The sequence below is a fragment of the Protopterus annectens genome, chromosome 7.part0 (assembly GCF_019279795.1).
Source record: "Protopterus annectens isolate FY-2018-M chromosome 7.part0, PAN1.0, whole genome shotgun sequence".
Classification (NCBI taxonomy): domain Eukaryota; kingdom Metazoa; phylum Chordata; order Ceratodontiformes; family Protopteridae; genus Protopterus; species Protopterus annectens.
In genome coordinates this window covers 1,621,163,866-1,621,178,457 of record NC_056739.1, presented here as the reverse complement: position 1 = coordinate 1,621,178,457, position 14,592 = coordinate 1,621,163,866, and the positions used below count along the sequence as shown (strand labels likewise).

The window sequence follows — 14,592 nt, the reverse complement described above, 5'->3', positions numbered from 1 at the left end:
GAAATCTCATAAATTCAAAGACTGGAAAACTGAGACCACAAACCCGAGTAAGCATATTCCCAAAACTTTATAAGGTTGACTCCCAGAATACTGAAATGTAAGTAAAAGTGAAACGGTAAATCATTTACGTCTTGGCTGTCTCTTTAAGGATTTATAGTAGGGACATAAAAACAGGTATGGCAGATATTGCCTTCCAAGGTTGTGGTGTCGCTGTGAAATTTATGGCGTTACAAAATGTTGATAAGATGTAGAAGTGGTAGTAATTGAATGGTATGTATGTTTAGAGTTTACCACTGTTCTCAAAGTAGTGCGATCTCGGAGTTGGTATATTTCATCTGCAGGGGTGTGCAGGGGGCATAGCTTCTGTAAGAAAGTGAAAGAATACTGGTGAAAGTACTCTGATACCACCCAGTACTTCAAAAAGGGTAGAGGATTTTCTCCCATGCCCTGACAAAAATTTCTAGGCTTCTCCTGAACAGAGGCCATTAGCCAAGTGACAGAAACTCAGTCTACAAAAGACAAAAAAAAAAAGACACACACACACACACACACACACACACACACACACACACACACACACACACACACACACACACACCTTCTCACTGCCATAATAGCCTAGGATAGTTGTTTACTACAGTGCCTTACCTGTTGCAAAATGAGTTCCTTCTTTGGAGGTGGTGGTTCCACCACAGAAAGATGACTAAGAAACTTCTGTAGTTCCACAAGGTTTGGCAACTGATCAATGAGTACTTCTGTCAAGAATCTGCGAAGCTAACAAAAAGAAAGGAGTGCAGTATAACTATATAGATTAGGAAAGCAAATGCGGTTAATTTATTTGCAGTGACCATGTATAAATCCTACCATTTCGTACTATTTTATCATTCTCCTATGTTGCTATGTAATTATACAATGCTGACTGTATTTTATAGCCTGCACACTAGCTGACTTCCTCAAAGAACAATTAACTTTGGCAGTTATCTTCTTGATCACCTATTATAATTTGCATATAAATATTCTCTATACAGGCTTTCATATCTTCATCGACATTAAAGTGAATGAAGTTTCAATTTGTTGAGTATACTTCTTTGTGTTGCAGTTTGTCAATTATTACTCTCCATAGGGAATCACTCACAGTCATACATCTTAACCTCTTAGTGCAAGAATTCTGGACATAGCCAAAAATATTGGGGGTGTGCAAAAGCCCACAAATAGGGACAATTTTAAATATTGCTTGTATAAACTTAGAAAGTTGATAGAATAACAGATTTTGTATTAGCATACATTTTCCGATGAGTATAAAGTCTGAAACTCAAATGTCTGTCATTATGTAGTGACTTCAATCCCCAACGATATGCCAGAAAAACACAAATTCTATGAGGAACAGACTAAATATATGAGGCAAAAATCTGGACAGTTGAGAGGTATAATGACAGTAGAGTTTCAATTTCTGTACTGGCAGTGATTTGAAATTAGTAGGCATTTAATTTTTCTCCCCAGTTGTGTGACCAGAATTTTACTTTGTAAAGTATACCCTAATAATCTATGTCATATTAGTCCTAGTTCCAAAAATCCATTGTAGCATGTGGAAAGATCAAAGCACAGACTGATGTCACACAACTGAAGGTAAACATTAAATACTGAAACTCTTAGCAGTGCAAAAAAAATGAAGAAAGGAAAAGAAATGTTTTAACTTGTTGCCAGCTACTAATGATAAAAGGACAAAGAAAAAAAATCCCTGCTGCTGTCAGACACTACTAACAGTGGTGTGACGCTATACTACCAGTAACCAAAATATCTTTTGTTGTCAGCTGCTGTTACTATTGACAAGGGAGCAAGCCAGCAGCAACCTGTTAAGCCTATAACTGACCGACCAATTACAATTTCTGAGGAACATGCATACTAAATAGCACACATACATAAATATATTATTTATAACCAAAAACAAATAAAACGTAGAGAACAGCACTGAAAAAATATTAAAAATAAGACATACGCATACTTTCAGAAAAAACATTTCCTTCCCCAGATCAGAAAAGCAACACTTTCTTGCACTGACAGCCTTAGGTACAAACAAACTAATTGGGTCACTAGGATGCTGTTCTTTCTTCTCTTGTAGGGAGCTTTTCAGGTATTTATTTTATTGTAAAGAAAACCGGCATTTCTTTGCTATAAAAATTAATTCATTCATTCATTTTTTTATTACTGGCAGACAACCAGATATGTTGGATGGCTAGGGTCTGGCTAGTCCTCAGTTGTCCCTGATTTTGCAGAATGTACCTGACTTTGCTTACCCTGTTCCTGTCCTCTGCATACCTCTCAACTGTTTTCTGGCAAATCATTAAGTTCAGAAGTCACTAAATAATTAGAAACATTTAAGCTTCAGCCCTCACATCATTCAGAAAATGCATGCTAATGCAAAACTTGTTATTCTAGCAACCTCCTAAGTTTATAAGGATATTTAAAATCTGTCCGTAATTTGGGGAGTTTCTCTCTCCATTTTTTGTCTCACTTTTATTATTCATTCATTAAGCACTCTTCAGAGTTTACCTTTTACCTCTCTCTTCTGATAGCATCATAGGATTACAGATGATGAGTGTATTTTAAGAACAGAAAGCACTGTTGGCCTTACAAAGTCACCTAACCTACAAAACACACATACAAATGGATATTTTATCCATTATTATTTATTTAACATTTGTTTACCGGGAAAGTCCAACTTGGAATGAAGCCAATTTTCAGCGCAGGCCAGGGGAGAAACACTCCAGACATGTCTTTGTAATGTGGGAGGAAACCAGAGTACCCAGAGGAAACCCACACGAACACAGTGAGGACATGCAGACTCAGCACAGAAGGCACCCTAGCTGAGAATCGAACTGGAGAACCTCTTGCTGTGAGAAAATGCTACCGCTGCACCACTGCACCATCCATTAACATCCTTCTTACTTCATTTGCCTAAACCATCAGTTCTTTCTACTTGACAAGACTTGTTGAGTGTGTAAACTGGCTCTGTAGACTTAAGTGATATAGCAGAGGGTCTTTATAATCTATTTTGTACCATATCTACATCATGACTAGTAAAGGTGATAGGCTGAGCAAGTCATTATGTTTTGGCATTATACGTGGTAGTGGGATAAAAACAGAACAGTGAACTTCGCTGGCCTTACAGAGTCCCTTGCCATTCATTGTACAATCACATACATCAGCACATAACTGGTTATTAAAATCCTCTATCCATCCAGTGCATGGGTGCTGAGTGAGTCTTCAGTTACAAACTAGACAAGCATCCCTATTGTATGAGCAGGGTGTGACTACTTCCACTACTGTTTTTTTTCTGGAATATGACAAACTATTTATTTAACTGAAAAAGAAGTTATGTACTCACCATAACATTCTATATGTGTTGTCGATCTTCATTTATCCTTGACTTGTGGGTTTGGTTCCAATATTGGAAGTGACTCAGCTGTACTACAACCTGGGAGGACCAAAAACTCCTCAGCTTTTTCCCTACCCATAATGCTCCTCTCAATTTTATTTCAGCTCGAGTTTGCTGACTGACAGAAAAGATATGTGTCCTTAAAGTACTTCTGTGGAGACCATATCTGGTACAGAATGGTTAAAAGAATTGTAAATAAGGATACAGCTCATTCCACCAAAAGATATCAAAGGATGGGTGTTGGAGGGAGTGGGGTCAAGGATAAATGAATATCAGCAACACAGATGGAACATATGATGAGTACATAACTTCTTTATCTGATGTTGTCAATCTTCATTTAATCCTTAACCTGTGGGACAGGGTCCACAGCTACTTTTTACCTTGGGTGGACTCATGGAAGTATATTCCTGAGCACCACAGAACCAAAGGACGCTCTTCCCTGGAGGCCAAATCCAATTTGTAATGAGTAGTAAAGGTATGCAGGGTAGCCCAGGTTGCTTCTGCAAATGTCATCCAAGGAAGCTCTGGAGTGAAAAACTGTTGAAGTGGCTATCGCTCTGGTAGAGTGAGCCTTTACAGGTCCAGGTAATTTAACATTCTTTTTGGTGTATAGGAAGGATATGCAGTCTTTCAACCATCTAGAAAGCATAGCTTTGGATACTAGTCTAGCATTAGAAAAGGCAATAAATGGTTGATCAGATTTTCTGATAAGTTTTGTTCTATGAAGTTAGAAACGCAATTGTCTGTTGATGTGTAATAAGTGCACACAGTATTCACCTTACTTCTAGCACAGGTAATGGCTATTAATAAAGCTGTTTTCCAAGACAAGTACTTCAGCTCACAAGTGGCTGCAGGCTCAAAAGGGGGGTATATCAAAATGTGTAGAACCAAACTGAGATCCTATGAAACATATGGGTCTTCATAAGGAGGCTTCAGCATCAAGGTTCCTTTCAAAAAATATAAGACAAAAAACAAAACCAGCAGACAATGGCAAAACTGTGAATATATTAGACATCTATAAAGTACATAGGTAGTCCAAAGCAACAAACCGGTTTCGACTAACACTATAACTTAGCCTTCATCAGGTGTCTACCTATGTATTTTATAGGTGTCTAATAAATTCACAGTTTTGCCATTGTCTGCTGGCTTCGCTTTTTGTGTTATGCTTTCAGTATTTTGGAGCCCTGCAGTTGCAGTACTTGCTAAAAGCCTTGCAAAGTTTATGAGACATTAATGAGGCTTCCTGTAATCCATTGTGAAAGTTTGAAATGGCCGCTAGTTGAATCCTGATGGTAAAGGCAGAAGCTTCATCAAAAAGTAGTAACATTTTTGTGATGGGGCTGAGAAAGGACCAATATCATTATGAGAACTAACATGAGAATGTTTCCATTTGTTACAATAAAGTTTTCTAGTGGAAAGCTTGTGTGAGCCAAAATAATCTTACAGATTGGCGAAGACACAGTGTTATGCCTGATAATCAATGGAATGGGAGAAGCCACGTTGTGAGCTTTAGGTTCTGAAGGTTTGGATGAACTAATCCCTCTGGATGGGATAGGGGATCTGGAGCTGGTTCCAGAGTCCACGGTTGCTGAATCAGATGAGGCTAGAGGAAAGGGAACCATATCTGTCGAGGCCAGAATGGGCAATGAGAATCACTTTGCTCTTCAACCTGGTTGCTTTCTTCAGAAATTGAGGGATTAATGGTATAGGAGGGAAAGGCGTATAGAAGTCCCAAGTGCCAGTTGTGAAGAACAGTGTCTTTCGGGGATTCCCTTGGAGTGGGTACCAGGGCAAAGTAGCTGCTGCACTTGTTTAGAGGCAATACAAAGAGGTTGCAGCAAGTCTTGCCCTAGCTGCGAAAAATAATTTGTGCCACTTTTGGGTTGAGAAACCAGTCATGAAGCATTAGGATGCATCTGCTCAGCTTGTCCAGTATCACACTGGAAGTCCCTGGAATATGCATTGCTATTAGAAAGTGGTTGGAAGACATCACCCACTCCCAAGCTCTAAGTGCTTCTCGGCAAAGGGGATAAGACTTAGTTCCCCCTTGTTTGCTGATGTTTCAGATGGTTGACATGTCTGGATCACAATCATCCCTGGAGGAAGAACAGCTTGAAAGGCCTGCAGCCCTAATTGCACTCCCTCATTTCTAGGACACTGATACGCAAGCTGGCCTCTGTAAGTGACCAAGTGCCTTGGACTGTCTTGCCCAGATAATACTCCCCCACATGATGTGGGAGGCATCCGTGGTCACTATGGCCTTGGGATGGGGTTGTGTGAAATGCCGTCCTGCTAGAATATCTGTGGAGTGAATCCACCAGAGAAGATCCCTTTTGCAACGGTTGGTCACTAAAATATTATGCGACATTGGCTGATGAAGAATGGACCATGGGGATGCAAGAAGCCATTGTAGAATCCGATTGTGGAATCTTGCTAGAGGTACCAAAGTAATGGTCACTGACATAGAACCTACAGCCTGCAGTACCAGACTTGTAGCTACTGTCTTGCTGCTGCTGATTCTCCTGACTTGAAACCTGATCTTTTCTAAATGGGGAAAGGAAAGGGAAGCTATGTGTTTGTATATAGATTTGCCCCGATAAATTCCAAATTCTGTGTTGGGATCAGATGAGATTTTTCATGGTTTATTGTGATTCCAAGGTAGGCACAAGTCTGAAGGATATAGTCTCTTGAATTTTGTAAAGATGTTTGGTGGGAGCGGTGATGAGCCAGTCGTCTAAATAAGGAAATACTTGGTGTCTGTGTAGTCTCAAATGAGATGCTACTACTAACATGCATTTGATGAACATCCTGGGGGCTGTGTTGAGACCAAAGGGCAGGGCTCTGAATTGGTAGTGATTAGCTTCCAGCCAGAAGTGGAGAAATCTCCTGGAGTGCTTGTCCATCTTGATGTGGTAATACATGTCCTGGAGATCCACTGAGCACATCCAATCTTGCTTTCCTAAAAAGGAAAGGATGGACTGAACCATGACTATCCAGAATTGTGTTTGTCAAACAGATTTGATCAAAACACTGAGATCCAAAATTGGTCTCCAGTCCAAAGAATCTTGAGTAAATTCTGGATTTTTTCTGGTCGGGGGGGACGTGTTGGACGACTCTTTGTCTAGCAGTTTTTCAATTTCTCAAACTGCTGGTTCCCTCTGACTGGGTGGAACATCAGGGATCCTTTTGAATTTTTTGGGAATGGTGTTCTCTGGTAATAATCCTTTGCACCCAAACATGTGTAGTTATTTGTAGCCAGGCATGTTGGTGTAAGGATAATCGTCCCCCAACTGCTTCCAGAAGCAAGCAATCAGGCCTCCTTTCAGGAGTGCTGGTAAGACTTGGCCGAGAACGAATTGCTGGAACCCTGATTTTGCAGGCCATCTCTGCCATGTAGATTGCGTCTTCTGTTAAAACTCCCCCTCTGCCCCAGGAGGAGCTGCTATCATATGTGTCCTGGAAAGGCTCTTGGGACTTTCGGAACCACATTTTTCCACTCCTCTGGTTCCTAGAAAAGGACCATTGAGGAATAAAAAAATGTACACCCACTGCAGAAAGGGTCTTCCCATCTTTCTCACACCTGGACAAGGTCCCTCGACCTTTTGGTCCAACAAGAGAAGATCCATCAAAAGGTGCACTGACAAACAAAGACTTGAATGGCTCCACAAATTTGCTTAAGTGCCTCCAGGTGTTTCTCCTTATAGCTACGGTAGAACCCACTGCTCTGGTCATCCCTTTGGCTACATATTCTATGAGCCTCATAGAAGAGTTGGATATGGACTCAACGGTAGCCTACTGAGAAGCAACCTTTTCTTGGACTTCTTCAGATACGGCTCTACAAGGGTATTTGATAACTTCTTAATCATATCCCTTTGGAGTCTAGTGAAATGTGCCATAAAGTTAAATGACCATATAGCAAAGGTTGATGAAGTGTATACCTGCTTCCTGAATCTATCCATCACCTGAAACTCTCAACTGGGAGGATGGATGGTGGAACTCTCCTCAGACAGTTCTTTCGCTATGGCTGCCGCAACCACCAAGGCATCTATTGCTAACCCTTTACCCAAAACTGAAAATCTTCAGGAGCTGAGATAATTTTATCTGGCCTCTTAGGGATTTGCTCTATGGAATCAGGAGCCTTCCACGTCCACTATGTGATCAGCTTGATGAGATCATCAGCTGGTGAAGTTACCTAAGAAGTAAATCGGTGAGAGTCAAAAGCTTGCAAGTATACTGACTCCTCTGGGGAAAGATGTTGGGACTTTCAGCCAACCCTCTGTTTAAGAATCTCAAGGATGTCTCCAAGGGAGACATCTTCAGGGGTGACCTAGGGGAACCCTCCGCTTCATTTTAGTTAGTATCCTCAGTGACAGATTCTTTCGGGGAATCCAAGTGCTTCCTCTTGCACTTTCTCTTGTGAGGAACTTCTTCAGTGGGAAAATCTGAAGCGTCAGAAGAGGATAAAACCTGGACATGTGTACCCTGCAGTTTCAGCCCTCACTGTTCCAATGCAGAGGCTGGTTGAGAGTCAGAATGAGAGGAAGGGTCAGGGATGAACTCCAATCGGGGAGCAGACAACTGGGTGCCCATCAAGGACAAAGCCATCTCTCCATTGCATGGAAGGCAGGTCCCCTCAGAGGAAAGGGAGCCCAGAACCGAGAATGACTGCCTCGGAACAGAGGTCACTCCTAGCTCCGAGGAAACCACTCTCTATGTCAAAGCTGGAGTGGAGCTCACATGTGCCAAGGCTCTGAGGTGCAGGGACAGTTCTGAAAAATCTGAAGTCAAAACATGGCCCTCGAAACCGACAGTGGAACCCACACACCAGAAATCCTCCAGTTCTGAGAGGACCAAAGAGCTCAGGGTAGTAGTTGGCCCCTGAGAAAAGGATCTGGCTGAAACAGAAACAGTCAGTGCTGGAGGGATCATAGTCTGAGTCTCCAAAACCACAGATGGGGTCAGAGGTAGAAGATTTGGTGGAGTCATGGAGAAAGTAGTTCCAGAACTGGAGATAGTCAGAACCGAGGACATAGAAGGCAATCCTCTTGCTGTAAGAACCTGATCCATTAGCCTCAGCATGCCCAATTCTGATTAAGCTGTTGGTGGAGTGAACTGATTGGGTGTACGGAGATTTAGGTCTCTCCAAAAAGGGACTAGGCATTTTTCCCACATAGGGATCTATATATTCATGGGAAATATTATGTGCTTTGAAACATCAACTCTGCTTCTTCTAGAAATATTGTAGGAACTGTAGGTGTCAGCACAGATATAGTGGATGGAACTGAGGTTGTCAGTTTCGAAGTCTTGTCCTGTTTTTGTAATGTCTGCTCCAGTACCAAAGATGCAAGCAGTCTCAGAGCCGAGGCTTTTGGTTCCATAGCCATTTGTGCAACCTCTAGTTTAGATTTCTTAGTCACCGGTGCCAAAGGGGAGGTCGGTGCCAAGTGACTTTTCTTCTTATGTTTTTCGGTTTTTGAAGAGGAGGAGGAGGAGGAAGAAGGGTCCGTCTTACATCTGCAACCAGATAAGGCCTCCTCAAAAGAAGATTTAAGCATGGCTTTTAACATTAATTTGTTCTTTCATTCAATTAAGGCTCGGTGACTGAATCCATGACATATTGAATAGTCTTCTTCTAGATGTAATGAGCCTAAGCAATACACAAATAGTGAATGACCATCAGAATTAGGCATTTTCTTATTGCACTTATGGAATTTTTTTAAAGCCAAAGTGCCCTTTCCTTTATCATCCATATCTAGAGGAGATAAAACAATAGCATGCAAAAGACAACTGGAAATTTGAGATAGGGGAAAATAATTACTGTAAAGTGCTACCAACAATGGTAGGCCAAGAACATCCAGGGGTACAAAGGTATATGTACAGAAAAACAGAAATGTACAGTTCATACAGAAGTACTACCAACAATGGTAGACAAAAAAATGCCAGTGGTATATATGAGAAAACACTTTTTTTCTTCTTCTTTATAAACTGGAAAGTGAGAAAATGAAAGAAGGTCTATCAACTATAGCAGTGAAGATTTCACTGAAGTGAAAAAGGACAGAAAGGAAAGGAGCAAAAGAGAAAATATACAGTAGCGAGTTTATAAAACTAATATAGAGAGACTAGTGAAGTAACGGAGACTACAACAGTTAAATAGCTAGAGAATTTTAAAATCTAACTGTACTTAGCTCAAGAGGTTTGGCAATGTGTCTGACACTGGAAGCGGCAAATGAAATCTGAGGTAAAATAGAGAGGAACGTTATGGGTAGGAAAAAAAGCTTGAGAGTTTTTGGTCCTCGCGGGTTGTAGTACAGCTGAGTCGGTTCCCATTTTGGAACCAAACTCACAGGTCAAGGAATAAATGAAGATTGACATCAGATCTATATATTTTTTTTTCAGTTTAACATAACTGCACAATAAATATTTTTTAAAAGTGTAATATTTAGTTAAGTGGCTTGAAGAATAACTTTTTTGTCTCTTTTTCATTAATTTGTGTTGTACACACAAGTGCAAGTTTTCAGTACATCTGGTTTTTAGTGGAAAAAAAGAAATAGCTCTTTCTTAGTGTACCATTTGTATTCAGCCACATCCTTCTGCAAAATATTAGCAATCCAATCACTGTTCGGTATTTTTAAAGTAAATACAAGGAGTAGTTGGATATTTATGGTCTGGTATGTCTTATCCAAGAGACTTTTGAGCAGTAAATATTAAAACAATCAGTATATATTTCTTCTGTTTATGGGTTAAGAGGTATGTCTCTTGCAATTTTATTTCCTGGTAAACTACTGAGGATTACGGCCAGTGAAAAATACAAATCTTAGGAGGTCTGTGCCCCCCCCCACTAAATGTTTGTCGATGCAAAACCTGTTGTTCTACTACCTAAATGAATTTCAGTAACAGAAAATGCTGGCCTGTCTGTGGGGTAATATGACTAATGGCTGCTTTTTGTTTATTATTCTGACTATGAAGTATTCCAAGCTCCTTCTCACAAATCACAGTAATGCTACAATGTGGGACTACTGTTCATACCCCTCAACTGCATAATTTAGGCATTGTGCCACAATTCTCTCTTATAGATTTGGCCTTCCTCCACCTAGATTTATGGTATTCTTCAAAATATTACACATGTTGAGTACATAATTTATTAAATACAGGAACTGAGCCTATAATTCCATAGGGTCTAGATTATAAAGACCTTTTATTGTGAAAAATAATACATGTCTTCCCTTTCTCACACACTATGATGGATTTTAAAGACTAGTGCTATGACTTTTAATGTTTGGAGGTTGACAGGTATGCTACTATTTATGTGAAGGAAAGCTAAAATAACAATACATGGCTGTCAGTTTTAGCAACAGTTGATGTGTAGGGGTGGCAGCTGTTCATATTAGGCAATGGACCCTCTTGCTGTTTTTCTTAGTTTAAACAGTCACCATCTGGCTCTTCAGGACCACCGTGCATTTGCAGGATTACCGTGCTTTGTGTGAAGCAACTTGGGATACTTTTAATGTATGACTACTGTTTGAGTGGAAGTTCATACAGCTGAAATAAAAAAAATTATTGCCATATGTTGTATCACAAGAGTCTGAAATGCAAACAAAAGGAGCTGTAACTTCTGAGTGGGATTGGAGCAGTCTCTTTATAGTAACTAACTTGTTGTTCTTTGGTGAGTTTAAACAGTCACTATCTGGCTTTCAAGACTAGTCTGCATTTGCATGAAGTAAGGTGGACTACTTAACTGGATATCTGCGATATGCACAAAGTAGCTATAATGGTTGGGACTGTCTGCAGGGGGAAACAGACTAGCTGCCTGTTGTTGTTTGCTCATTATTCTGGCTTTGCCTATTTAATGCAAAATATGTAAAGCTACCTGGAATACTTTAATATGTGGCAACTGCTTGCCTGGAGCAGTGGTGAACTACTTTACATGGACACCCTCTTCTATCCCAGTCAAATATCTGAAATGTGCAGAGAAATGGATGTAACTGCCTTGTAGGGGTGGAGGGTGTCTGGATGAAAGTAACAGACTCTACTGTGATTTGCTCAGGTTAAACCATCTTTCAAATAGTAAAGCATAAACTACTACTCAGAACATTCAGAGCATCTGGGGGCATCATGCTCTCTCCCCAGTCCAAGGCTACATTTGTCGATTTTGATACAGGCTTAGTAGTTTCTGCTGGGGACAGTGCTCTTATTTCTTTAAATTTCTTCCTAAATCTTAGTGATGTACTCAAGTCACTATATCTTTTGTTGAGCTGCTGATAGTGTGGTTATTATTTCTTTAACTTTCCTCACAAACTTCAGAAGAGAGCACAGAGGGTCACTGCAGCTTGTATAGGTTGCAGTATGCTGTCTAGGAGTAACAAATTGGAAACATTAATGTAATTTTTTTTAACTTTCCTCCGAAAGATCAGGTGCATATAACAGGGACTATCTTTTGAGGAAGTATAAGGAGGCATGCTATTTATATATCTGACAACAACAGGTTGAAATATGTTATGTTCCATTGTTTTTAGCTTCTTACCAGTCTGACAGTGAGGTTCACAAACTATGGCTGTCTTTTGGGGGTAGGAACAAGGAGGCATGCTGTGCATAGGTATGACGGCAGCAACTTGAAATATATATGACTGTGGCCATTTTTCATAGGTTCATAGGCAATTACTAAGCTAACAGCCCTAGGAGGTCTTTTTAAGCCTAGCCAAGTTTCTCATATGTGGAATGATAGGATAAATTGTTTTAGGTAGCCAAGAATTTACAAGCTGTCTCTGTCCGTCAGGGCACAGGTGCCAGTCTAGGGATAAATTTTTATTCCTCATCCATTGGTTCATATTGAGTTTGAACAGGGTAACGAACAAACTTTGGTTCATATGGATCAGAAGCCTCTTCCAGACTAGGAGTAGTCTCTGAAATACATAGCTTTCCCTCCAACATGCTCTTTTTATGATGCAAACAAGGTTTAGGCCTTTCAATTGGGTACTCCTAATGCTGTTATACTTGCAGATGTGCAGCAAGTCCATCAGTACTAGATCAGATGATGCCTTGTAAGCCAGGCATAAATAATCTCTCAGTAATCTCTAGGAGGTTTTCTACATATTCCATGTGGTTTACGCCTTCTATTCTTTTTGAAAACCTCTGGGGGAGTTACAGTTGTTGCATATGGCTGGTCCAGTACATACTGAAGGGAGTTTTGTACTCAATGATTGGTATAATGAGGACTAAGTATATCAGGACGATGACATCTTTGGACCTGGATGCGTTACCCTTTGTAATGCCCTGCACTGGCCCAGTAATCAAGGAGCCTCAATCCTCACCATTGGCAACAGTGAGGGGCATACACAATGTGAAGATGACAAGTACATAGACAGTAAAATGCAATTTCCCTTAAGAGCAAACAGAGATCACAGTCAGTCTGGGGCTGGTTTCTCCCTCTTTCTCAAGATCCCCAGTAAGACTTCCCACTGGCACAGCTATAGGGTTGATATATTAGATGAGTGGCCAAGCTAAAACCTCCAGCACCCTCTCTGTCCAACCAATACTTCATGTCCCTACCCAAGTAGCTGACACACACACACACACACACACACACACACACACACACACACACACACACACACACACACACTCTAAGATTTTATTAATATACAAACACACACACACCTGGGGAAGGCTGGCACAGATTTAGTAGATATGCCCCCTTCTGCCCAAACTATAAGGTAGTACCAGCTGCCACCAGCCACCCTTATTTATCAGCTACTATAAGGCCCTTACAAAGGATGTTCAGTCCTACTGTGTTATGTTACTATTAATCAACTGGTAGTCTGACTAAGCAAGGCTATTTAGGAGTGGCCTGTACAGTGTCACCAAATACATATGCAAGTACTCAAACCAAAAAAAAACACTGTTAGCAGGAAAAAGTCAGCCCACCTCTAGTAAGCATATGCAAGTACTCTTAACAGCTTAAATATGTCTCACAAATGTTCTGTGAGTTTGTCTACAATATCTGAGTGGGGAATAGTGTTGACTGCTTTGATCAGGTCAAGATAGACAGTGTATACCATTTTGCCCTTGTTCACAGCTTTGGTGGCTTTTTTGAAAAAGTGCAACAGGTTAAGTAGGCACAATCTGCTTTTGATGAAACCAAACTGTATTGGAGCCAGTATCTGAATGTTTCTTATGTCTTTACTTATAATATCCATAACAATTCTTTCCATGGCTTTACATATGAGACAAGTCAGAGGGATCTTTAGTTACCAGCATCAGTAGACAGCTAGCCATTATGCAGAGGGATAATTGTTGCAATCTTCCATTCGCAAGGTACAATGCAAGTTAGAAGGCTAAGGCTCAACAGTGATTTTAGGGATCTTGATAGGTTATGTTTCACGCTATTCAAGAGGTATCCCGGGATACTATCAGGACCCACAGATGCAGTAATCTTTTGCCTAGGAGAGCTCATTGAAGACTTGTTTGTTGTGATAGCTGAAGGAGTAATGATAGAATGCATCTTTTGAGAGGTGCTGGGTGCAAACAGGGATCAAAATTGGAGCTAAATTTATCAGCCAGTTGCATACCTGTCAGCCCCTTAGTGCAAGAACTCTGGACAAAGCCAAAAAAATGGGGGAAGAAAGGCCCAAAAAATAAGTACAGATTTTTAAATATTGCTTTTATAAACTCAGAAACTTACAGAATACAGGATTTGCATTAGCATGTATTTTCTGAAGGATATAAAGACTGAAATGCAAACATCTGCCATTATTTAGTGACTTCAATCCTCAGTGATTTGCCAGAAAACCACAAATTTTATGATGAACAGACCAATAATTTGAGTCAATAATGTGGACATTCTATGAAAATCTGGACATAAAAGCGGTACAGCCAGTAAGTTTGCTATATCCTCCTACTTTTTATAGTTGGTTCCATTTACAACTAGCTCAACATACTGTTGTGTATTACCTTTGAGGCTGCAGACATAGCTGAAGAAGGCCTTGTGGTTGTCCTTTGCCTGAGAAGTTATCGTCACTTCAAATTTGGCTTAGTGGACTTGATAAGACTCCTTAAGTTGAGTATTTAACTTGATGAAGGATTTCTTGCCTTGCTGGTAATTGCACTTTTGGCCATGGTTTTCTTACTTTTGTTAAACAACTTGTTGATACTGGGATTCC

At 40.4% G+C, this 14,592-nt stretch overlaps 1 protein-coding gene across 1 annotated transcript in view; it reads right to left on the bottom strand.

Annotated features, from left to right (window-relative positions):
• ZMYND10 (zinc finger MYND-type containing 10) overlaps nt 1–14,592 on the bottom strand; it is a 1,873,846-nt gene that overhangs the window by 706,706 nt on the left and 1,152,548 nt on the right. The window contains exon 9 of the mRNA XM_044078166.1: nt 649–774. Within this exon, the coding sequence (XP_043934101.1) occupies nt 649–774 (126 nt within the window). The remainder of the gene's footprint in view (nt 1–648; nt 775–14,592) is intronic.